This window comes from Poromitra crassiceps (assembly GCF_964638095.1).
Source record: "Poromitra crassiceps genome assembly, chromosome: 10".
Lineage (NCBI taxonomy): Eukaryota > Metazoa > Chordata > Actinopteri > Beryciformes > Melamphaidae > Poromitra > Poromitra crassiceps.
Window position 1 is genome coordinate 31,704,115 of NC_139631.1, and position 25,196 is coordinate 31,729,310.

At 42.0% G+C, this 25,196-nt stretch overlaps 3 protein-coding genes across 4 annotated transcripts; 1 reads left to right on the forward strand and 2 right to left on the reverse strand.

Moving 5' to 3' along the window:
- Positions 1-4,834: 4,834 nt before the first annotated feature.
- On the forward strand, positions 4,835-8,104 carry prlhr2a (prolactin releasing hormone receptor 2a; the record flags this gene model as incomplete). Its single annotated transcript, XM_083643859.1, has 2 exons — positions 4,835-5,298; positions 7,474-8,104. The coding sequence occupies 2 exons, from the start codon at positions 4,835-4,837 to the stop codon at positions 8,102-8,104; spliced, it is 1,095 nt and encodes a 364-aa protein (XP_083499985.1).
- A 3,171-nt stretch (positions 8,105-11,275) lies between these two features.
- Positions 11,276-17,139, reverse strand: LOC310783935 (E3 ubiquitin-protein ligase TRIM35-like). Of its 2 annotated transcripts, XM_083644869.1 has the most exons (3): positions 17,123-17,139; positions 14,629-15,710; positions 11,276-11,385 (listed from the first exon to the last, which is right to left on the reverse strand). In XM_083644869.1, the coding sequence occupies exons 2-3, from the start codon at positions 15,691-15,693 to the stop codon at positions 11,374-11,376; spliced, it is 1,077 nt and encodes a 358-aa protein (XP_083500995.1). In that variant the 5' UTR covers positions 15,694-15,710; positions 17,123-17,139; the 3' UTR covers positions 11,276-11,373. The 2 variants fall into 2 exon arrangements, with proteins under 2 accessions (XP_083500995.1, XP_083500994.1); XM_083644868.1 differs by lacking the exon at positions 11,276-11,385 and having other exon boundaries at positions 13,472-15,710.
- Positions 17,140-20,429: 3,290 nt separating this feature from the next.
- Positions 20,430-24,199, reverse strand: LOC310783936 (nuclear factor 7, brain-like). The gene is made up of 2 exons (XM_083644870.1): positions 24,110-24,199; positions 20,430-22,671 (listed from the first exon to the last, which is right to left on the reverse strand). The coding sequence occupies exon 2, from the start codon at positions 22,652-22,654 to the stop codon at positions 21,257-21,259; it is 1,398 nt and encodes a 465-aa protein (XP_083500996.1). The 5' UTR covers positions 22,655-22,671; positions 24,110-24,199; the 3' UTR covers positions 20,430-21,256.
- Between the last annotated feature and the right edge of the window lie 997 nt (positions 24,200-25,196).

The window sequence follows — 25,196 nt, forward strand, 5'->3', positions numbered from 1 at the left end:
CACAACAGGATACCGCTCCAAGACATTTATTGACTACAAGTACAATGGTACAGTGGATTTCTGAAATATAGGGATGGAGAAGGAGGACATACCTCATGAAGAGGGAGACATCATAACATAGAAAAACACGGGTTGCGAGCACACGCTGAGGAAGGTCTTTGACTGAAACGTCCGTTGTCTGCTGCCCAGGTTTGAGGAAAATAAATCATACAAAAAGACATTTGGAGTGCTGGCTTCTCCCTTCTCTGAGACATCCTAACATCTCATTACTGTGAGAGGCTTATTGGATATTCACTCTGCACACTCTACATCCAGGGGGTGAGGACTTCGACATAACATGGTTCTACTGTAGGGTTATTTTGTAGGACTTGGAGTACCAGTCAAATATTTTGGCCCAGAATCCAGATAATGAGGGGCAGAATAAAAAAGCATGAGACAGTGTGCGCTCTGAGACCCGACACCTATCACATAGTGATGAGACAGAAGGATAAATCTTGTGCAGCATGGAGACTTGTTAAACAGACCAGAACTGCACTGCATCAACTCAGACAGACAGCAGTGTGACAATATAGACTAGAGTATTGTTTCTGAACGCAGTCCTCAAGTCCCCCTGTCTTGTTTCTGAATGCAGTGTTCAGGTCCCCCTGTCTTGTTTCTGAATGCAGTCCTCAAGTCCCCCTGTCCTGCAACTTTTAGCTCCAGCTCTACGCTAGCACACCTGATTCAATTAAGGTGTCAGGCCAATTTGTGGCCCTTAATTGTGCAGAGTAGAGTGGTATTTTTTATTACCTGCTGCCTGAATAGATGGAATATTGAGGTGTGTCTTCACAGCCGAGCTGTGCAAGAAATAAGTAGCCAGACATGTACACATTCCATCACAGTCCCTGTTATATTTTATTTAGGCTATGTTCAGGAGTCTAGTTGTGTTGCCATTTTTTAAATATGTTTTATTCCACTATAGCGTTTTTTTCCAATATTCTATTTTAAATTTTTTGGAACACAAAGAACAAAAACGAACAAACTCAGACATGGGGGGGGGGGGGTAAGATAAGGCATATAGGCTATGTTTTCGTGAAAAGATGCATGAGAGATGTGAAGGGCAGGATGGAATGAGAAGTGAATTTGAGAAGCGAATTAAAGACAAAACATGAAAGATTATGGTCTTCCTGACTGAACCCCCGCTGGAGCTTAATCAGTTTTTCCTTACCAATGTTTTTGGTAAAAACAGGCTCATCTAACCCCGCTCTCCCCTAAAATAGATCCTATCTAACACATAAAAGGGCAAACCTATGTATGTTTGTATTATGTAGGCTGAGGCTCCTATGTATGTATGTGTGTATGTATGTATGTAGGCTATGTAGCCTATGTACGTATGTATGTATGTATGTATGTACCCTCTCTGTTGCTGCATTTTTCTCGGACACCATCGATCTGACAGCATTTATTTGGCACAGGTACCGACAGAGGTCCCAAGAAAATGGTGACGGAATGAATTCACTTTCGAGTTTGGCAAACTTTAGGCTAGACCGGCTAAACAATCCATCACGGGTGCTAGAGACGCATGCGAAGACTGCACCTGTTGATCGCCAAGCAACACGACGCGCTTTTGCTTAACAGCCTAATAACAGCTGCAGTGCAGTTAATAAGTGGAATGGTAAAAGAATAGTGTCACTGCCGCATGGGCCCGGGTACATTTCAGTTCCCAATTATTATTATTTTTATTTTTTTTAAGATTTTTATTTTTTTTAACAATTAAACCTCATTTACTTATTACACTCGGTTGTTTTTCAGATGTGATGTGAATCTAAAGTGAACTAAACAAGTCAGATCCACTATAAATGTTTTTCAGTAGATGCTGTGATGTAGCCACAAGAAAGGTGCAATATTAATGTTTTTCAGGAGATGGCGATGTTGCTAGCTATAGGTTCTAAACAAGAAATATGGTTCAAATGTTTACAGTAGTTTTCCTTTCTTGCTGCACTACAATGTTACAATGCTGTGTGAGACGGAGCTAAACACAAAAGATGCAATATTAATAGTTTTTCATGAGATACTCAGTATTTAATACTAATACTAATACTAATAATAGAAAAGGAGAAGATACTGAATAATGACATCACAACAGTATAATCCTAATGTTAATTTAAAATTAAATATTCTTCTAAATATGGATAAAAGTCCAAAAAACATAAAATTTTCTTCGACGCTGCCGAGATTCCATTCCTTACAGCACCCCCTACTTAATAATAGTTCCAGCGCGGTTGCGAAAATGTGGTGGCGCATTGTGTCAAGTGTAGGGCCTACTGGCTCGGGGAACGGTCCGGCCCCCGGTCCCTTAGGTTTCTGACAATGTGGCCCCCTGAACAATTTAGTTGAATAGCCCTGCTGTAAAACCCAGTCGCATTCATATTCTGGTTTATTTCAAGAAAAACATTTTGGCTAGTTGAAATTAATTGGCTCGTAACTTTAAAATCTAGCAGCCATATTGGCTGGTGATAAAAAAATTTTTAATCTCAAACCCTGCAGGGAGAGCAGGTGGTGACATAGGAGTGAGTGAGAAAAGGAGCAAATATATGATTGTTAAGACTGAATACTGACATCACAACCGTCTAATGTTAATTTAAAATGAGATATTCCTATATGAATCTGGCTTCAAATGACCAAAATCTTTATATGATGATAATAATAATAATCAATGATGGTGGTTCACAGACGTGTGTGTGTGTGTGTGGGAGGGGGGGGCGGTGACACGCCCCCCGGCCCCCCCAAGTTCAGATGCGTTCCGCTACCTATGCTGCCACGGGTCCTCAAGCCTCAAACGGACAGCCTACCCCATGCATTAATTGTGTCGGAAGCAGCGCGTATCTCTCCAGAGGCGCACAGACTTTCAGACACTCTTCAGCAAAAGGCAGCTGCATGCTGCACATCTGACGCTCTCAAGGATACCGTTAACCATCAAGGCTATTCTGTAAGTGACTGAAGACGACTGAACAATCTAGATACGGTAGTAGGCATGTTCTTTTTCAAACCATTCCTGGTGTAGGCTACCTACTGTATACAGTAGCCTATAGGTGATTGCTTTTAATGCTTTATTCTCAAAATCCAGTAAAAAAAAAACTACAGTAGCCTAAAGGCTACCACCCTACTGGGGCTTGCAGTGCGTCTTAATAGTTTAAAGTTATTAGTGCTTTATGGGTTTGCTTTATTCTGTGCTATAAAATTCATATAATATTCCTATAAGGACTGCTGTGATCTAGATTCTATAGCCTTCAGTTCCCCCTACAATTTACCATAGGATAGCCTAATATAGATATTTTCCCTAGGGGAATATCAAGGGGTGAGTTGAGGTGAATTGATGTAATTTCTTGCCTTGCACTGATTGATAGTTATAGTTTCAGCATCTTTTAATCTATTTGGCAGAAGAAGAGGTAGCCTATATGTAGCGTTTTAGTTCTCTGGTCTATATTCTTGGGCAGATCAGATGGGTGTATTCCAAAAAACAAGTTGTTGACTAGATAGATCAATTTGTTCCTATTCCTATGCACAAATTGAAAATTATTATTCCAGCAACCATGATATTCATCCACTGGCAAGGATATGAAAACAGTATACTAAACGTTATATGAATGCAGATTTCTGTGCTTTACAATATATATCCGATAGCACCATTGAATCAATAAGACTGATCAGCCTCTTGAGGAAATATGTCAGATTTTATTTGCAAAGATGAATGCTGTCTTCCACAGAAAACAGTAGAAAAGCAGGAAACACTAACATCATAGTCCTATATCTATCCCCCTCTCCTAGTCTCCTATTATCTTAATCACAATTTCATCATGACAGTATGTGACCTATAGGGCTCAGAAGCAAGTGTGTTATTATTACCTTGATGCCACTGGAGCCTTTTACACAATCCAGCCATGTGTATTTAAGCCTATAGGGACAATACAGAGTTGGATTCTCTCTGGATCACACATTCACCGCTCCCAGTGCTGGGTGCTCTCATAACATGTCTGAGCATCTAAACAACATCAGTGTGGTGCCTGAAAAGGCAAATAATTTGAACAGACCGGTCTTAAGAAAAGAAAACAGTATTGACTTTTTAATTTTCCACTCTTATATCCCACTCAATTATATTTGTGAGCCACTTTGCTGTGTAAATTCTCTAAATCCTACTGTAAATGTGTCTGACAGCTTCAATTTGTGCTTCCTCTCGGAAGAAATTGCCTTCAAATGAGTCGTTTTAACTTCCGTAAGTTACAAATATAAAAGGAATTTCCGCACACTTGAATCTGTACAGATTTCACATATGTGACAGATGTCAACTTCCGTAAGTTGACATCACAAAGTAACACTCATTTAATTTACCCACTTAGCGCTGCAGACCGGTAACTGAATGCGGAACACCAAACCTTGTTGTCTGTAGCATAGCTGTGTAGTATGGAAAAATGTCCAGAAAAAAAATCAACTGCACCAAAGATGGATCTATCCTAACAGACCATCTTATCAGAAGTCCCTCCCCCTCAAAACATCGCATAGTTAATGAGGGGAGAGACCGAGTGTAAGTCCCACAGAGGCTGGATTTGAATTTTTATTTTATTTTTGAACAGAATTCATAACCTTTCTTTTTCAATTGGACCATTTAACTGGTCAGTTTGTAGCATTCTCACACACACACACACACACACACACACACACACACACACACACACACACACACACACACACACACACACACACACACACACACACACACACACACACACACAGTATAACAGTGTAATGATCATGATTTCTGTTCTGTCACCTTGTAGGTTGACATCAGCCTTGTGGGATGGAGGCCCCGGGCAGCAGCTGGGCTCCAGAGCTCACCCCCTCGTGTTGTACTATAGGCTATGGGGAAGGGAACGGCACCGGCCAGGTCTTTGAGGTGGCGCTGCAGAACGGCTCCTCCAAGCGCAGCTCCCAGTTTGTGGGAGTGGAGCTGCTCCAGTCCTTCAAGCTGCTCATCATCCCCTGCTACACCCTGGTGGTCCTGGTGGGCGTCTTCGGCAACTACCTGCTCCTCTACGTCATCTGCCGCTCCCGCAAGATGCACAACGTCACCAACTTCTTCCTCGGCAACCTGGCCTTCTCTGACATGCTGATGTGTGCTACCTGTGTCCCATTCACGCTGGCGTACGCCTTCAATCCCCGAGGTTGGGTCTTTGGCCGCTTCATGTGCTACCTGGTGTATCTCATCCAGCCAGTGACAGTCTACGTGTCTGTCTTCACTCTCACTGCCATTGGTGTAGACAGGTAAGTCATGGCCTGGTGACTGTACTGTAGGTAGACTACCGGTATAACCGGAGTGGCTTTTTCAAGGATCTTATATGCATTTGGCATCACGTTTATCCACTGAAATATCCCTGTAGCGTAGGCTAAGTGATCAAATGAGTAATGGAATAGATAGCCCCTTTTGGAACTGTGTCATTTAACTGTAACAGAGTTACCAGTGTGGAGGGCAGTGTTGGGAAAGTTACTGAAAATTGGTAATTAGTTACAGTTACTAGTTACTTCTCTCAAAAGGTAATTTATTTACTTTAAAGTTACCAGTTACTTACTTGATAGGCTTACTTGATAGGCTTATAGCCTATCAAGGTCATTAGCCTCTGGGGCTCTGGCTGCAGCTCTTTCCCCGGACTAGGTCTGAGGATCAGAAACTGGGTAATCCTCTGAAGTTGTCCGTTATTTTCATGTCCTAAAGTAACTAGTAACTAGCCCAGTTACTATTTTAGTAATTGTAACTGAGTTACTGAATTTGAAAAAGTAATTAGTTAGATTACTAGTTACTGAAAAAAGTAGTTAAGTTACAGTAACTAGTTACTAAATTAAATGACACAGTTCCAAAAGGGGTTATGGAAATAGAATGCTTTCAATGTCCCCAGCTGGAGGCACTCAATGAAAGAAAAATATGTAGTCGCCCTTATGCAGCTATTCTATATAACTAATGTACCAATTAACATCCCACACAATGATAATAGAATAGTGAATCTTGCTCACAATTGAAAGGAAAATTGCACAAAATTGCAGTGGCAAGGGAAAATGTGTCAGAGTGGTGGTGTGGGGACTCGGAGGACCCAAATGCAGGAGACAGGATGTTAGAACTTGAGAGTGTATTTTACAGACAAGGGGAAGACAAAGGCAAGAGCTCTTCAGTCTTCACAGAGAACAGACACACGTAACAGGAACAATGAACCACCAAGACTGACTGGGGACACAAAACTTCAGATACACATGGGGAGGTGATTATTACAACTCAGAGCTGGGGCAAACCGAGAACATGGCACACATAGAACTACAAGAATTAGACAATGAACCGCGATACACAAAGAAATACAAAACCTAAACAAAGACCAATAGGCAAAAGTCTCAACCCTGACAAAATGGCAACATCTGCATGTAGGCCTGAAAAGAGAGCTTTGATTTACATATTCTGTTTCAATAAGTTTCCAAATGCTAACAATCCATCCTATCATCATGTAGTTTACTGTTTCAGTTTGTGTTTTGTCTTTTGCAGGATGGAAAGCCAGCACTCATGTCCTTTTGTCTTTCAATTAAATGGGCAGCTACAGTAATAAAGCACAAACTACGGATGTGTTAAACTGAATTGAATATAAGATAAATGTCTCTGCACCTAACCGTATGTCTCACTTTTTAAAATCAAAATACAGATCCCCTACACAGAAAATGGAAATGAAGGGGGGCTAAAAATGAAGGGAGGCCTGCTGCAGCATGTTCTATTGGCCAATTTACCCTAACCCCAACCAAGTTGAAACCACCATTGCCTAACCCCAACCACCCACCAGGGGGACCATTGCCTAACCCCTACCCATCTACCTGGTTGAAAAATAAGGAGAAAGGGGTGACGACAAGGGTTCCTGACCCTGGGTTTCCGAATGGAAGCTCGCTACATCTAGTTTTTGTTGAGGCTGTGTCAGAGGTGTTCATTGAATTCTGTGATTATTTGTGTGAGGCCTTCAGTTTGTATTTAGCAGGTATCTCATCTGTATGTCTATCCCTGTGTTTCTATCCCTGTGAGCTTCCAGCTGCCAACACGGTTCCTCTTTGTTTGGGCTTAGCGTGGTGTCATGATCTTTTTGACTGTTCCCTTTGCCAAAAGAATAAAACATATGAGCACCAACTATTCTGCTTTTTTGGAAAGGTCACATATAAATGGTAACTATCAGACCTGTTTTAAAGCTGTTACAGTAATTGACCTTCATTTTAATGACCTGCGTTTGTAATGATGGTGTTACTTCAAAGTTAAATACCTTTTTCCATGTGGGGTTTCTCTTGTTTTGTCCACACCATCTGTATTTGTGAGAGAAAGCGGACAATGAAATAACCCTAACCAATCTAATCTAAATGTAATACTGTACAATACAACCTAACTTGTAAATTCAGGCTATCCTCTCCTCCCCTTCTCTTCAGATATTACGCCACGGTGCATCCTCTGAAAAAGCGCATCTCAGTCTTGGCGTGCACCTATCTCCTGTCTGGGATATGGCTGCTGTCCTGCGGTCTGGTGGCGCCGGCTGTGGCCCACACCTACCATGTGGAGTTCAAGAGCGAGGGCTTCACCATCTGCGAGGAGTTCTGGATGGGCCAGGAGAAGGAGCATCTGGCCTACGCGTATAGCACCCTCTTCATCACCTACGTCCTGCCTCTGTCGGCTCTCTGCATCTCGTACCTGTGCATCTCCGTCAAGCTAAGGAACTGTGTCGTGCCTGGCCATCGCACCCAGAGCCAAGCGGAGGCCCAGCGCGTGCGCAAGCGCAAGACCTTCCGCCTGGTGAGCCTGGTGGTGGCGGCCTTCGGTTTCTGCTGGATGCCCATCAGCGTGTTCAACGTTCTGCGCGACATTGACATTGATCTGATTAATAAGCACTACTTTCTGCTCATTCAGCTGCTCTGTCACCTGTGCGCCATGAGCTCGTCCTGCTGTAACCCCTTTCTCTATGCCTGGCTGCATGACCGCTTCCGCGCCGAGCTCCGCAAGATGTTCACCTGCCGCCATCGTATTGGCGCCAACAACTGCGCCACAGCCAGTGTGGTGCTGTGAAGCTCCGCTCATCCCCAGACCAGTTTGAGATCATTCCTGCTTCATTGGACAGTATTAGTGGAGATAATGATCAGCCCGCTTTCAAGTCATGACATTGATCTGCACTATAGTCAAGCACCGCCCCTTTAATCTATCAAAAAACTCTTCAGCCTATAATCAGTGGGTTGACAGTCCATCGGTAACACTTTACAATAAGGTACACAAATAATATAGTAGTTACTAGTAAACTAATGAGAAACTAACTTTTAGTTAATGAATAGCTAATGGATTTTAATCATTAGTTAATCATTAATTAATTATTAGTCAAAGTCAGTTCTGAGTACAGTAGTTAATCATGAATTAATGATTATTTAAAGTCACTGTGAGTATAGTAGTTAATCATTAGTTAATGATTAGTTGTCTGTTCCTTAGTAGAGTAATTACTCATTGGTTAATGGTCAGTTTGTGACTATAGTACTTAAGCGTCTTTGAGTAATTACAAAAGCGCTATATAAGTCATATGTATTATTATTATTATTTAATCATTAGTTCGCCTAATTATTACCTGTCCATCAGTTACTCTTTTTGTGTACCCTATTGTAAAGTGATGCATCATACGGAGTAGTTCATGAGTACTGAATCACCTGTCCATTAGTTACTCTTTTTGTGTACCCTATTGTAAAGTGATGCATCATACGGAGTAGTTCATGAGTACTGAATCACCTGTCCATTAGTTACTCTTTTTGTGTACCCTCTTGTAAAGTGATGCATCATACTCAGTAGTTTATGAGTAGCCTACTGTATCATTACTAAACTATTACCTTTCCATTAGTTACTCTTTTTGTGTACCCTAATATAAAGTGAAACTTCATGTACTTATACCTAACAAATAAATTCAAGACTTGTTCCAGGTGAGATTCGAACTTTCAGGCGCAAGAATGTTAGTCTGGTTCTCCAACTGATGTAACCAGCCTATTAATTACTGAGTAGTTTATGAGTACTTACTCATTACCTGTCCATTAGTTACTCTTTTTGTGTACTCTAATATAAAGTGAAACATCATAATACTTACACGACTTGTTCGAGGTGAGATTTGAACCCTCAGGCCCACAGGGTGTGAGTCCGGTTCTCTACCAACCAGGCACGGACTGCATAATCGGGCACGTCGGGCAAATGCCCGGTGGCCTGGCCTGCCAAAAAAAAAAAAAAAAAAATTGGTGCCCGCAGTCAGGCCACTCACTGAACAGCAGGCCAGGCGCCGCCTACTGGTTTACTAGTGGTTTTATTACTTTATTCAGGGTTAAAGTGGGTGCATCTCATTGTAAAATTGGACTCGGCCCAAATTGGGCTTCAAACGGCCCAAATTGGGTTTCAAACGGCCCAAATCTGGCTTCAAACGGCCCAAATTGGGCTTCAAACGGCCCAAATCATGCTTCAAACGACCCAAATTGGGCTTCAAACGGCCAAAATCTGGCTTCAAACGGCCCAAATTGGGCTTCAAACGGCCCAAATTTTTCGCCGGCGCCCTTCGGATGCCGGCACACACATCAGCCCGTATCGGCCTGGCCTGCTTGGTATCTAATGCCCAGCCTGAATTATTTTCCCAGTCCGCCCCTGCTACCAACTGAGCTAACCAGCCTGTTAACACAGCTCAGTCGGTAGAGCCATACTATGGATCTGTAGAGCCGGAGACCAAGTATTATAGTTTTGAAGGTATATTCCACCCAAATACTACTATCTGTCCAAGTACTTATAGTTTTGAAGGTATATTCTGTGCTTTAAAACACAAGTACTTAGACAGAAGTAGTATTTGGCTGAAACATACCTAAGTACTTGGACATGAAGTAGTATTTGGATGGAATATACCTTTAAAACTATAAGTATTTGGAGAGAAGGTAGTATTTGGGTGGAATATATCTTCAAAACGATAAGTACTTGAACAGAAAGTAGTATGTGGATAGAACATAATACTTAAGTCTCCAGCTCTACAGATGCATAGTATGGCTTTATGAACTAACATGCTGCTTAGGTCAAATGGTAGAGAACCAGACTTACAATTTCAGATCTCACCTGGAGTGAGTGTTTATTTGTTAATGATATGATCTTTCACTTTCACTAACAAATGGACAGGTAATAATTAAGTAATGATTCAGTACTCATAAACTACTGAGTATGATGCACCACTTTACAATAGGGTACACAAAAAAAGTAACTAATGGTCAGGTAATAAATAAGTAATGATTCAGTACCCATTAACTACCAGCGTTTGGGGAAGCTACTTTGAAAGCATAGCTTAGGAAGCTACCAACTACTTCACCATTGAAGTAGTTGAAACTACAGCAAAGCTACCCTGGGAGAAATGTAGTTTAGGAAACTACAAGCTACGCAGAAAAAGTAGTTCAAACTACTTTGTAAAATAAAGCATTAAATTGACAATGTACATATATGAAATAAAATATAATAGCCTACAAAAAAGCGCAATGCCAGCTAAAATATGCCTCTTAATTGAGTTTATTGACACGAACAGTATGAAAACTTGGAGAAATCAGATGCTAACACCCACACTGAGGAACAGCTCAGCGGGATGAGCAGCTGTTTCTCTGTCTCTGCATTAAGGGCTGAGTGTCGGTTCCCTGATGGAGGAGAAATGTTGTTCCGCAAACCGGTCTCCCATCTCTTTAACATGGCTGGAAACACACTGGCTGACAGAGCGTATATCAGAATCTTCTCGTTCCAAAAAGAACAAGCAACAACGAAAGCTGCTGGACACTGTTTTAAATCCTGATGTGTGGTTACAAAGAGCAGACACAGAGACCCCACACACATTAAAGAGGAACAGGAGGAACTCTGGATCAGTCAGGAGGGAGAGCAGCTTCAGGAGGACACAGAGACCCCACACATTAAAGAGGAACAGGGTGAACTCTGGATCAGTCAGGAGGGAGAGCAGCTTCAGAAGGACACAGAGAACCCACATATTAAAGATGAACAGGAGGGACTCTGGGTCAGTCAGGAGGGAGAGCAGCTTCTGGAGGACACAGAGACCCCACACATTAAAGAGGAACAGGAGGGACTCTGGATCAGTCAGGAGGGAGGGCAGCTTCTGGAGGACACAGAGACCCCACACATTAAAGAGGAACAGGGTGAACTCTGGACCAGTCAGGAGGCAAAGCAGCTTCAGAAGGACACAGAGACTCCACATATTAAAGATGAACAGGAGGGACTCTGGATCAGTCAGGAGGGAGGGCAGCTTCCAGGGCCGGAGGAGGAGGCTGATATCACCAAGTTCCAATTCACTCCTGTTTCTGTGAAGAGTGAAGATGGGGAAGAGGAATCTCAGCTTCATCAAAGCCAAACTGAGGAGAAGAGAGAGGCAGAGCCTCTAGCCAGCAGCTCAACTGAACAGATGAAAACAGACGCTGATGGAGAGGACCATGGAGCATCAGAACCAGCCAGTGCTGGCAAAACTTCAGACTCTTCTGAGACTGAAGACAGTGATTTTTGGACAGAAACTAGTGAACCTCAGTCAGGTTTAGACTCACAGAAAAACAGTGAAATTGTTGGGAATAAATACTTTAGTTGTTCAGTTTGTGGTAAAAGATTTGTTGATAACAGTCACTTGAACAGACACAAGAGTCCACACAAGAGAGAAGCCATTTAATTGCTCAGTCTGTGGTAAAAGTTTTAGTCAGAATGATTACTTGAAGAGGCACGAGTCCGCACAGGAGAGAAGCCATTTAAATGCTCAGTCTGTCGCAACAGTTTTGGTTGGAAAGGAAACTTGAAACAACACATGATAGTCCACACAGGAAAGGGACGATTTAAATGCTCATTCTGTGGGAAATGTTTTGGTTATAAACAAAACCTGAACAAACACATGATAGTCCACACGGGAGATAAAGTGTTTAAATGCTCAGTCTGTGGGAAATGTTTTGCTTATAAAAAAACCCTGAACAAACACATGATAGTCCACACAGGAGATAAACCATTTAAATGCTTAGTCTGTGGTAACAGTTTTGCTCGGAGCCAAACCCTGAAGGTACACATGATAGTCCACACAGATGATTTACCATTTTCATGCTCAGTCTGTAGTAACAGTTTTGCTCGTAAATACACCTTGAAACAACACGATAGTCCACACAGGAAAGGAACGGTTCAAATGTTCAGTCTGTGGTAAATGTTTTAGTTATAAAGGAAAACTGAAGGAACACATGAGAGTGCACACAGGAGATCAACTGTTTAAATTATCAGTCTGTGGGAACAGTTTTGCTCATAACCGAACCCTGAAGGTACACATGATAGTCCACACAGGACATAAACCATTCAATGCTCAGTCTGGGAAATGTTTTGGTTATCCTCAATCCCTGAAGAGACATGATACTCCACACAGCAGAGTTCACTTAATATTGGGATAGACAATATTTCAATATCATTGTCCATCAGTTGAAACATATTGTGAGACCATTGATTGATTGTCATAACAATTCCGTTCTAAATTAATTATAAAATGTGAATCATTGTCTCAAAATTAGATTAAACAAATGAGAGAATATCATTTTAAAATTATGTTTGTATGAATGTATCTTATCCTGCATTTCAATTGAAATGTAATGGGGCAATAGTCTCCACCCCCTTTGGCATTGGTAATGGAGCTTGGCAGGGGGGTACTCCCCACTCCCCACCCCAGCTCTCTTTAATTTATATATGGATGAGCTAAGAGGCTGACTAGTTGTATGATCGGCAACACCTTGGACACAAAAACACATAATTGTCCTTAATTTAACTAATTATTTTTTATTGTTGCTTTTAATTGATCCGTATTTAATAATTATTTTATACTGTTGTAATGTATTTTTTATGTAGTGTTTTTTTGCTTGTTTTAATGTTTTGCATGTAAAGCACTTTGAGCTGCATTATGTATGAAAGGTGCTATACAAATAAAGTTTATTATTAAGTGTGAATTTGACATTTCGCCAACTGAACAGCAATGCATCACTATCTCTATCTCATGCTCTCTTCCCACAGTTAAAGCAATGCCATAACTGTTAGTTGAAAACAGTTTGCTTCCATAAAACATTTTCATTCTACAGGGTGTGGGTATCTTGTAGGAATTTGTTAACTTCAATTGATCCCTTCCCTCCCTTGTTTTTATGTACAGTGCAACGTTATAATTAGAACAAACTGTATGAACAACAAAGTAACTTTTGCCTAATTTGATGACAAAGATCATTTCTTCATAGAACCGGCATTGATAAAATATTAATGGAAAATTCATCATGGTGACACAAAATGTTTATTTTTCTGGGATCAGTTCACACAAATGCAGATATATTCCAATCCAAAAATAATCAAAATGTGGGGAGAATGGACGAATCATGTAACTGAATGAATTTATCCAAAATAGAAAAAAATCAACAATGTTTGCACAACACATACTAAATAAATACACTTAACCAATGTCTTTAAGGTGTTTGATTATACAATACTGTATGAATTCAGTCATCCATTTCAAATGAGGAAACCAGTTGAATAGCCAGAATGTAGTAGTTTGCTGTCACTAGTGTAAAACAACACAAATGTGTAGAACAGCACTGGACAGTCCTGGCAGGGGGTCTCCCTGCCCAGTGCATGCTGCCTGGGATACACAGCAGCCCCTCACCACCCTGAGCAGGAGACCTCTATTGTTTTTCCAACCCAATTTAGATGAAACCACGCCCACTTCTGTATGACGGAACCCTCGGCAGAACCAGCCATTGGGTCATCTTGTCACTTTTTGGATAAGATAGCAAAACCGCAACCGAAAAAAGTTTATTAACCAAACACCTAACTAACTTCAAACATAGATAATTTAATTTCTATTCTTTTATTTGATTATTTTGTGATTACCAAAGATAACTTATCGATTGTTGCTCCTTGTACTGCTGGCAGCCTGTAACCACCAGTCTGGGGGAAAACAAAAGTTGGGAACCATTGGTGTAGAGCAACTAAGAATCTGGAATAAAGTCTGATAAAATAAATGTTTAACACTTCAGATGAAGAACCAAAGAACACAGGGTGAACTTTTACCTGCAGTCTAAATCGAGAAAATAACTTTAACAAGTAGAGCTCGCCTACTTTGAGGTAAAGCAAAATAAGAAGAACAAAGTTCCCTATTTCAGCTCAGCACCAGCGCTTTCAAGCCCTCAACATGTTAGTTGGTGGACATGTCCCTAACTGTGCTGGCCCACTGTTACAGAGACCTTCACAGGTAAAATATTCAGAGAACATTCATCCGAAGTATAAATGTATGGAAACAGCCTGTCAGTGAAAGTGTGTGTGAAGGTGTGTATGTGTGTGTTAGTATCAGGATCAGAGAATGACAGCCTTCCTCTGTTCCAGTCAAGATGCACTCTGACCTTCTGGGGCTGCTTCTCTAGTGAGAGATCAGTATAATCTGGTGATAGCGAGACTGCTTTGTATTCACCATCAAATAACCTTATTACCCATACTCCAGACAGTGACTCTATACGATCTCCCTTTCTCTCAACAGATTCTGGTGCCACACCTACCTCCCAGGTTTCACTGTCTCCAACCTCAACAACCCAGCTGTGAGTTCCTGAGTTGAAGCCCTCAGAGCCGAGGACAGAGCAGGAGTCAGAAAACCTCTCTGGATTGTTAGGAAGTAGATGCTGATTTCCAAATATCACACTGGTCAGATCTTCAGACAGGGTGAGGTATGGATCAGCAGTGTTGTGGTCCAGAATCACAGGCGTGTAGGAGACCATCTCCTTCATCTTGTCCCAGACTGTGAACCTCAGGTTGCCCAGGTGTTTGGCCTCATCCATCAGAGCTCCTGAGACCGGCAGCTGTGGATCCTCCAGAAGGGTGTGCTCGACTCTTTGCACTCTAGCCTTATAGTTCTGCAGGAACCAGACAGCGTCTTCAACGTCTACAGCTCTGATTGTGTCTGAAAGAGCTGCCATCTCTCTGCTCAGACCCTCAATGTCCTCCTTCATCATCTGACTCTTCTGCTCCTCTTCCTCCCTCAGTGCAGCGATCCTGGCCTCCTTTTCCTCTTGTAGAAATTGGTGAAGCTTCTTAAACTCCTCATTAATCTGCCTCTCTATGCGTCGGGCCTGGACCTTAATGTGTTCTGCTACTTGATCACAGTTTTGTTTAACTTCATGGAAGTACTCCAGTTTCTCCTGTAAGGGCTTCAGTGACTCCTGAAGTTCCTTCTTGTGATGCCGTGCAGCTTCCTCGATGGGTCTGAATCTGTGGTCCATGTGTGTTTCTGAATCTCGACAGATGATACACACTGGCTGCTGATGGTCCAGACAGAAGAGCTTGAGTTTCTCAGAGTGCAGACTGCAGAGAAGCTCAGATCCTGCTGAAGCTCTCTGATCTCTCTCCAGTAAGAAAGCCTCACACATGTTCTTCAACACCAAGTTACAAGGTGGTTTACTCTGTGAAGATGTAGTCCTACACACTGGACAGGCATGTATTTGTTGACTTCTCCACCATCTCTGCAGACAGGCTTTACAGAAGCTGTGGCTACACGACAGGATGACTGGATCTTTAAAGATGTCATGGCAGACAGGACAGGAGAGATACTCCTCTGATCTGGAAGCCATTTTCTCTCTCAGTGAAGCTGAAGACAAACCAGACAGAGATGAGTTATATTAAATGAGGAACGAAAGGTAATTACTGTAGATAGGTAAATATTGTATATTGTGAAGACTGTATTTTTTTTAATCTCACGGTTATCGTCATATGAGACCCCTAGTCCAGACGTCCCTTTTCTTGTCCCTATATTTTTATCACACCACACCAGATTTCTTGTGTGCCTTGGTTTAAGTTCTGCCAGCTCCCAGCTGCATCTGCTCTGCTGGGTTCATCTTTAGAATTGACCAGTATGAAGATGTTCTGTCTGACAGCCCGGGCTAGTCTAGGAAAAACGTGTGCGTGGTCCCAAATTATCCTAGATGCAAAGTTGAGATTTTATTGAAATAAGTGCTGCCTCCAATGTGCCTATATACGCCTGTATATTAAGTTATGCCGAATTGAAGGCAACTCATAACAATTCTAAATAGCTCTTCGCTCATATTAAACCTGGCCGATAAGCAGGCCCGACTGAGTTTCCAGTCCTCTTCATACAGACACGAGGCCGTCACATATCATGGCGTCCTCCTGAGCTGAATGTCCGATGTTCGTCTTACTAGATTTGATTGATTGATTTTCTTTATTTAAGTGTCATGCTTCCAATGAAGCCCAGCCCATGTGGGCTTACAGGACACTTTTACTGTTCATCATTTAAACAAACAATGATCAAACATAAAACCAACAAAAACACCCAAAATACATACAGTGAAGTTCTACAGCATGAAAACCACAGCCTGAACCTACTTAAAGAGCTGTGCTTGCCTTCTATTCCAGGCCTTAGAAATAAAGTTAACAGTCTTAAATACCTCAGTCTTAAACAACCACTCCAACTTCTGCCCAGAAGAGCTCTTTTGCATTTCATCAAATAAGGAAATCCGTACAATAAAACATGAAATTAAACTAATTTGCAACATCCTTTAGGTCACAGACATTGCATATCCTGTTCTGTTCTGGTATAGCTGTGAACCGCCCTACAACCATGGCAAGAGGCAGAATACCAATTCTCAGCTGAGCACATAAAGAACTCTGGTTTCTGGTTAGAAAGGAAGTGACATAGGGCTCAGGACCAAAACGCTGCTTCATCTGAACATAAGCTTAGGTTTAGACCTATGTCGTTTGCCCATTCCTCTCTTGTTTCACCATATTACCGTTACAGCAAAGCATGTTGTGAAAAATATATGCCAGGTCTGCCTCTCTAAAAATGTTCTTTATCCAGGGGTGACTGTTTACCCCGCTAGCCGGGCGCTTCTCGCTCAGCGCTCGGCTAGCGGGGTAAAATGTGACTGTGAGTGAATTGTCCCAGTTGAAAGAAGGTCTAAAGTAAAGCCTAACAAAATCTACTAGATTTTGATAACATCTAAACAAAACATCACACATCAGAAATATAGCGAAAATACTTACAGTAAATAGTCGTTTTGAGCGGATTTAATGCTGTTTACTCACAGCTGTTCCGTGTTGGTGGGTTGGTGGGAGCTGATATTTGGCGCGCACACATGCGCACGCGCGACCGGAACACCACGCCGGACGCACTTTGACCTCGGACAAGATGGCGGCCGGATCAGAATATTCGTGAGCGGTGGTCCCATCCATGGGTCAGCTACCTTAGCGATCCCTCTTTCGTTAGTATAGTTTACAACTGTAATTGACCAACAGAAGACTTTGTATGTATGTATGGTATTATCACGAATATATAAAGTGGAGACGAGGCTCCGTTTAGCACTGAGAGGAGGAAGTAGAAGCTCTCTTATGGACTCAGATGAATGGGTTAGCTGTGAAGCTATTGAGCTAACGTTTATAATGCAACTGTTGTCAGTAAAACTGTATGGAAATCTCTAATGTTCAAAACCCGACAGGGTTGGTGAACTAGCGACTAACTGCGGCTGTTGAAGAGATATTTGGGCTGTTTGAAAGAAGATAGCAGAGTACGAGGAGGAAGCTTCTTTGCCTGAGTCTAGACCTTCGGATCTTCCCACTCCACTGAGTTGACCGACTGCTTCTGAAGAAGGAAATGGAGTGTAACGAGTTAACCATTCAGTCTGATATCAGGCTAGAATCTTCTCGTTCCAAAAAAAACGAGCAACAATTAAAGCTGCTGGACACTGTTTTAAATCCTGAAGTGTGGTTACAAAGAGCAGACACAGAGAACCCACACATTAAAGAGGAACAGGAGGAACTCTGGATCAGTCAGGAGGGAGAGCCACTTCAGGAGGACACAGAGACCCCACACATTAAAGAGGAACAGGGTGAACTCTGGATCAGGAGGGAGGGAGGGCAGCTTCAGAAGGACACAGATAACCCACATATTAAAGATGAACAGGAGGGACTCTGGATCAGTCAGGAGGGAGGGCAGCTTCTGGAGGACACACAGACCCCACACATTAAAGAGGAACAGGGTGAACTCTGGACCAGTCAGGAGGCAAAGCAGCTTCAGAAGGACACAGAGACTCCACATATTTAAAGATGAACAGGAGGGACTCTGGATCAGTCAGGCCGGAGGGCAGCTTCCAGGGCCGGAGGAGGAGGCTGATATCACCAAGTTCCAATTCACTCCTGTTTCTGTGAAGAGTGAAGATGGGGAAGAGGAATCTCAGTCCTCACAGCTTCATCAAAGCCAAACTGAGGCAGAGCCTCTAGCCAGCAGCTCAACTGAACAGATGAAAACAGACGCTGATGGAGAGGACCATGGAGCATCAGAACCAGCCAGTGCTGGCAAAACTTCAGACTCTTCTGAGACTGAAGACAGTGATTTTTGGCCAGAAACTAGTCAACCTCAGTCAGTTTTAGACTCACAGAAAAACAGTGAAATTGTTGGGAATAAATACTTTAGTTGTTCAGTTTGTGGTAAAAGATTTGTTGATAACAGTCACTTGAACAGACACAAGAGTCCACACAAGAGAGAAGCCATTTAATTGCTCAGTCTGTGGTAAAAGTTTTAGTCAGAATGATTACTTGAAGACGCACAGGAGAGAAGCCATTTAAATGCTCAGTCTGTGGCAACAGTTTTGGTTGGAAAGGAAACTTGAAACAACACACACAGGAAAGGGACGATTTAAATGCTCAGTCTGTGGGAAATGTTTTGGTTATAAACAAAACCTGAACAAACACAGGATAGTCCACACAGGAGATAAAGTGTTTAAATGTTCAGTCTGTGGGAAATGTTTTGGCTATAAAGGAATGCTGAATACACACATGATAGTCCACACAGGAGATAAACCATTTAAATGCTCAGTCTGTGGGAAATGTTTTGCTTATAAAAAAACCCTGAACAAACACATGATAGTCCACACAGTAGATAAACCATTTAAATGCTTAGTCTGTGGTAACAGTTTTGCTCGGAGCCAAACCCTGAAGGTACACATGATAGTCCACACAGATGATTTACCATTTTCATGCTGTCTGTAGTAACAGTCTTGCTCGTAAATACACCTTGAAACAACATGATAGTCCACACATGAAAGGAACGGTTCAAATGTTCAGTCTGTGGTAAATGTTTTAGTTATAAAGGAAAACTGAAGGAACACATGAGAGTGCACACAGGAGATCAACTGTTTAAATTATCAGTCTGTGGGAACAGTTTTGCTCATAACCGAACCCTGAAGGTACACATGATAGTCCACACAGGACATAAACCATTCAATGCTCAGTCTGGGAAATGTTTTGGTTATCCTCAATCCCTGAAGAGACATGATACTCCACACAGCAGAGTTCACTTAATATTGGGCTAGACAATATTTCAATATCATTGTCCATCAGTTGAAACATATTGTGAGACCATTGATTGATTGATTGTCATAACAATTCCGTTCTAAATTAACTATAAAATGCGAATCATTGTCTCAAAATTAAACAAATGAGAGAATATCATTTTAAAATTATGTTTGTATGACTGTATCTTATATATCCTGCATTTCAATTGAAATGTAATGGGGCAATAGTCTCCACCCCCTTTGGCGTTGGTAATGGAGTTTGGCAGGGGGGTACTCCCCACTCCCCACCCCAGCTCTCTTTAATTTATATATGGATGAGCTAAGAGGCTGACTAGTTGTATTAACGGCAACACCTTGGACACAAAAACACATAATTGTCCTTAATTTAACTAATTATTTTTTATTGTTGCTTTTAATTAATTGATCCGTATTTAATAATTATTTATACTGTTGTAATGTATTTTTTATGTAGTGTTTTTTTGCTTGTTTTAATGTTTTGCATGTAAATCACTTTGAGCTGCATTATGTATGAAAGGTGCTATACAAATAAAGTTTATTATTAAGTGTGAATTTGACATTTCGCCAACTGAACAGCAATGCATCACTATCTCTATCTCATGCTCTCTTCCCACAGTTAAAGCAATGCCATAACTGTTATTTGAAAACAGTTTGCTTCCATAAAACATTTTCATTCTACACGGTGTGGGTATCTTGTAGGAATTTGTTAACTTCAATTGATCCCTTCCCTCCCTTGTTTTTATGTACAGTGCAACGTTATAATTATAACAAACTGTATGAACAACAAAGTAACTTTTGCCTAATTTGATGACAAAGATCATTTCTTCATAGAACAGGCATTGATAAAATATTAATGGAAAATTCATCATGGTGACACAAAATGTTTATTTTTCTGGGATCAGTTCACACAAACGCAAATATATTCCAATCCAAAAATAATCAAAATGTGGGGAGAATGGACGAATCATGTAACTGAATGAATTTATCCAAAATAGAAAAAAATCAACAATGTTTGCACAACACATACTAAATAAATACACTTAACCAATGTCTTTAAGGTGTTTGATTATACAATACTGTATGAATTCAGTCATCCATTTCAAATGAGGAAACCAGTTGAATAGCCAGAATGTAGTAGTTTGCTGTCACTAGTGTAAAACAACACAAATGTGTAGAACAGGCACTGGACAGTCCTGGCAGGGGGTCTCCCTGCCCACTGCCCAGTGCATGCTGCCTGGGATACACAGCAGCCCCTCATCACCCTGAGCAGGAGACCTCTATTGTTTTTCCAACCCAATTTAGATGAAACCACGCCCACTTCCGTATGACGGAACCCTCGGCAGAACCAGCCATTGGGTCATCTTGTCACTTTTTGGATAAGATAGCAAAACCGCAACCGAAAAAAGTTTATTAACCAAACACCTAACTGTAACTTCAAACATAGATAATTTAATTTCTATTCTTTTATTTGATTCTTTTGTGATTACCAAAGATAACTTATCGATTGTTGCTCCTTGTACTGCTGGCAGGCTGTAACCGCCAGTCTGGGGGAAAACAAAAGTCGGGAACCACTGGTGTAGAGCAACTAAGAATCTGGAATAAAGTCTGATAAAATAAATGTTTAACACTTCAGATGAAGAACCAAAGAACACAGGGTGAACTTTTACCTGCAGTCTAAATCGAGAAAATAACTTTAACAAGTAGAGCTCGCCTACTTTGAGGTAAAGCAAAATAAGAAGAACAAAGTTCCCTATTTCAGCTCAGCACCAGCGCTTTCAAGCCCTCAACATGTTAGTTGGTGGACATGTCCCTAACTGTGCTGGCCCACTGTTACAGAGACCTTCACAGGTAAAATATTCAGAGAACATTCATCCGAAGTATAAATGTATGGAAACAGCCTGTCAGTGAAAGTGTGTGTGAAGGTGTGTATGTGTGTGTTAGTATCAGGATCAGAGAATGACAGCCTTCCTCTGTTCCAGTCAAGATGCACTCTGACCTTCTGGGGCTGCTTCTCTAGTGAGAGATCAGTATAATCTGGTGATAGCGAGACTGCTTTGTATTCACCATCAAATAACCTTATTACCCATACTCCAGACTCTATACGATCTCCCTTTCTCTCAACAGATTCTGGTGCCACACCTACCTCCCAGGTTTCACTGTCTCCAACCTCAACAACCCAGCTGTGAGTTCCTGAGTTGAAGCCCTCAGAGCCGAGGACAGAGCAGGAGTCAGAAAACCTCTCTGGATTGTTAGGAAGTAGATGCTGATTTCCAAATATCACACTGGTCAGATCTTCAGACAGGGTGAGGTATGGATCAGCAGTGTTGTGGTCCAGAATCACAGGCGTGTAGGAGACCATCTCCTTCATCTTGTCCCAGACTGTGAACCTCAGGTTGCCCAGGTGTTTGGCCTCATCCATCAGAGCTCCTGAGACCGGCAGCTGTGGATCCTCCAGAAGGGTGTGCTCGACTCTTTGCACTCTAGCCTTATAGTTCTGCAGGAACCAGACAGCGTCTTCAACGTCTACAGCTCTGATTGTATCTGAAAGAGCTGCCATCTCTCTGCTCAGACCCTCAATGTCCTCCTTCATCATCTGACTCTTCTGCTCCTCTTCCTCCCTCAGTGCAGCGATCCTGGCCTCCTTTTCCTCTTGTAGAAATTGGTGAAGCTTCTTAAACTCCTCATTAATCTGCTTCTCTATGCGCCGGGCCTGGACCTTAATGTGTTCTGCTACTTCATCACAGTTTTGTTTAACTTCATGGAAGTACTCCAGTTTCTCCTGTAAGGGCTTCAGTGACTCCTGAAGTTCCTTCTTGTGATGCTGTGCAGCTTCCTCGATGGGTCTGAATCTGTGGTCCATGTGTGTTTCTGAATCTCGACAGATGATACACACTGGCTGCTGATGGTCCAGACAGAAGAGCTTGAGTTTCTCAGAGTGCAGACTGCAGAGAAGCTCAGATCCTGCTGAAGCTCTCTGACCTCTCTCCAGTATGAAAGCCTCACACATGTTCTTCAACACCAAGTTACAAGGCGGTTTACTCTGTGAAGATGTAGCCCTACACACTGGACAGGCATGTATTTGTTGACTTCTCCACCATCTCTGCAGACAGGCTTTACAGAAGCTGTGGCTACACGACAGGATGACTGGATCTTTAAAGATGTCATGGCAGACAGGACAGGAGAGATACTCCTCTGATCTGGAAGCCATTTTCTCTCTCAGTGAAGCTGAAGACAAACCAGACAGAGATGAGTTATATTAAATGAGGAACGAAAGGTAATTACTGTAGATAGGTAAATATTGTATATTATGAAGACTGTATTTTTTTTAAATCTCACGGTTATCGTCATATGAGACCCCTAGTCCAGACGTCCCTTTTCTTGTCCCTATATTTTTATCACACCACACCAGATTTCTTGTGTGCCTTGTTTTAAGTTCTGCCTCTCCCTGTCTGCATTTTACTTTCAGCTCCCAGCTGCTCTGCTGGGTTGATCTTTAGAATTGACCAGTATGAAGATGTTCTGTCTGACAGCCCGGGCTAGTCTAGGAAAAACGTGTGCGTGGTCCCAAATTATCCTAGATGCAAAGTTGAGATTTTATTGAAATAAGTGCTGCCTCCAATGTGCCTATTAGCCTGTATATTAAGTTATGCCGAATTGAAGGCATCTCATAACAATTCTAAATAGCTCTTCGCTCATATTAAACCTGGCCGATAAGCAGGCCCGACTGAGTTTCCAGTCCTCTTCATACAGACACGAGACCGTCACATATCATGGCGTCCTGAGTTGAATGTCCGATGTTCGTCCTACTAGATTTGATTGATTGATTTTCTTTATTTAAGTGTCATGCTTCCAATGAAGCCCAGCCCCTATGGGCTTACAGGATACTTTTACTGTTCATCATTTAAACAAACAATGATCAAACATAAAACCAACAAAAACACCCAAAATACATATAGTTAAGTTGTACAGCATGAAAACCACAGCCTGAACCTACTTAAAGAGCTGTGCTTGCCTTCTATTCCAGGCCTTAGAAATAAAGTTAACAGTTTTAAATACCTCAGTCTTAAACAACCACTCCAACTTCTGCCCAGAAGAGCTCAGGTGTTTGCTTTTGCATTTCATCAAATAAGGAAATCCGTACAATAAAACATGAAATGAAACTAATTTGCAACATCCTTTAGGTCACAGACATTGCATATCCTGTTCTGTTCTGGTATAGCTGTGAACCGCCCTACTTCAATGGCAAGAGGCAGAATACCAATTCTCAGCTGAGCACATAAAGAACTCTGGTTTCTGGTTAGAAAGGAAGTGACATAGGGCTCAGGACCAAAACGCTGCTTCATCTGAACATAAGCTTAGGTTTAGACCTATGTCGTTTGCCCATTCCTCTCTTGTTTCACCATATTACCGTTACAGCAAAGCATGTTGTGAAAAATATATGCCAGGTCTGCCTCTCTAAAAATGTCCTTTATCCAGGGGTGACTGTTTACCCCGCTAGCCGGGCGCTTCTCGCTCAGCGCTCGGCTAGCGGGGTAAAATGTGACTGTGAGTGAGCTTTGTCCCAGTTGAAAGAAGGTCTAAAGTAAAGCCTAACAAAATCTACTAGATTTTGATAACATCTAAACAAAACATCACACATCAGAAATATAGCGAAAATACTTACAGTAAATAGTCGTTTTGAGCGGATTTAATGCTGTTTACTCACAGCTGTTCCGTGTTGGTGGGTTGGTGGGAGCTGATATTTGGCGCGCACACATGCGCACGCGCGACCGGAACACCACGCCGGACGCACTTTGACCTCGGACAAGATGGCGGCCGGATCAGAATATTCGTGAGCGGTGGTCCCATCCATAGATATATATAAAGGCTAGATAGCTTACCCGCGCTGCCGGCCAATGGAGAGCGACGTCGTCGCATGGCGGCCATCTTGCTACAGGGAGCTACTAGGAGTTATGAGCATCTGTTGTTGGGTTAGTATGGCAACATCATATGATCATAACTCCTAGGGAAATGGATGAAACTGCATGAAACTTTGTGCCTGAATCCCTCTCATGGCATAGATGCTTCGGTTTAATTTTGGTGTAATTTGGAGCTCATTAAAAAAAATAGTGTTTTTAGTGTTTTTTTTTTTTTTGGTCTATCTCGGGAACGGAATATGCTTGTAATAAACCAAACCGTTTGTAAATCCGTCAAGATTTCAGCGAGTTATGAGTATTTTTGTCTGTGCAGGTCACCAGCTACCATAGAATGTACCAGAAAGGCACTGTAGCAAGATGACGGCCGTTCAACGACGCTGCTGACTCCGCCTTAAGCCATCTAGTATCTATGGTCCCATCCATAGCGTGTCCTGCAACGGACACCTGGACGCCTGTTTCGTCACGTCCGGGTCAGAGGTCTCTCGACGTGGTTTCCGGTACTTTAGCAGGCATTTCAGATGCTGGATCGCCGCTTTGTGAAAGTGGAACTAATTTATACATCTATATGTGTCAATATGTGGAATTTCATATGAATATGTGCATGGTAACATGTCAAATTACTTTAGGAAAGTGACTTTGATGACAGAAAGCCATAAGACGTGCTTGGGCGACGAGAGTTACTGATCGTTAAAGTTGCTAGCTTGCTAGCTAGCTAACGCTAGTTTTGTCTAAAACACAACAAGGCCAGCATGTGGCAATAATGCAGCAAAATGGGACTCAGCGACCACTACAAGCCACTCTTTGTTGACTATTACTGGCTTGCTAACCACTGGC

Excerpts from the sequence above, each read along its gene's own strand:
- LOC310783935 (XM_083644868.1), bottom strand. The coding sequence starts at position 15,693 with ATGGCTTCCAGATCAGAGGAGTATCTCTCCTGTCCTGTCTGCCATGAC.
- LOC310783936 (XM_083644870.1), bottom strand. The coding sequence starts at position 22,654 with ATGGCTTCCAGATCAGAGGAGTATCTCTCCTGTCCTGTCTGCCATGAC.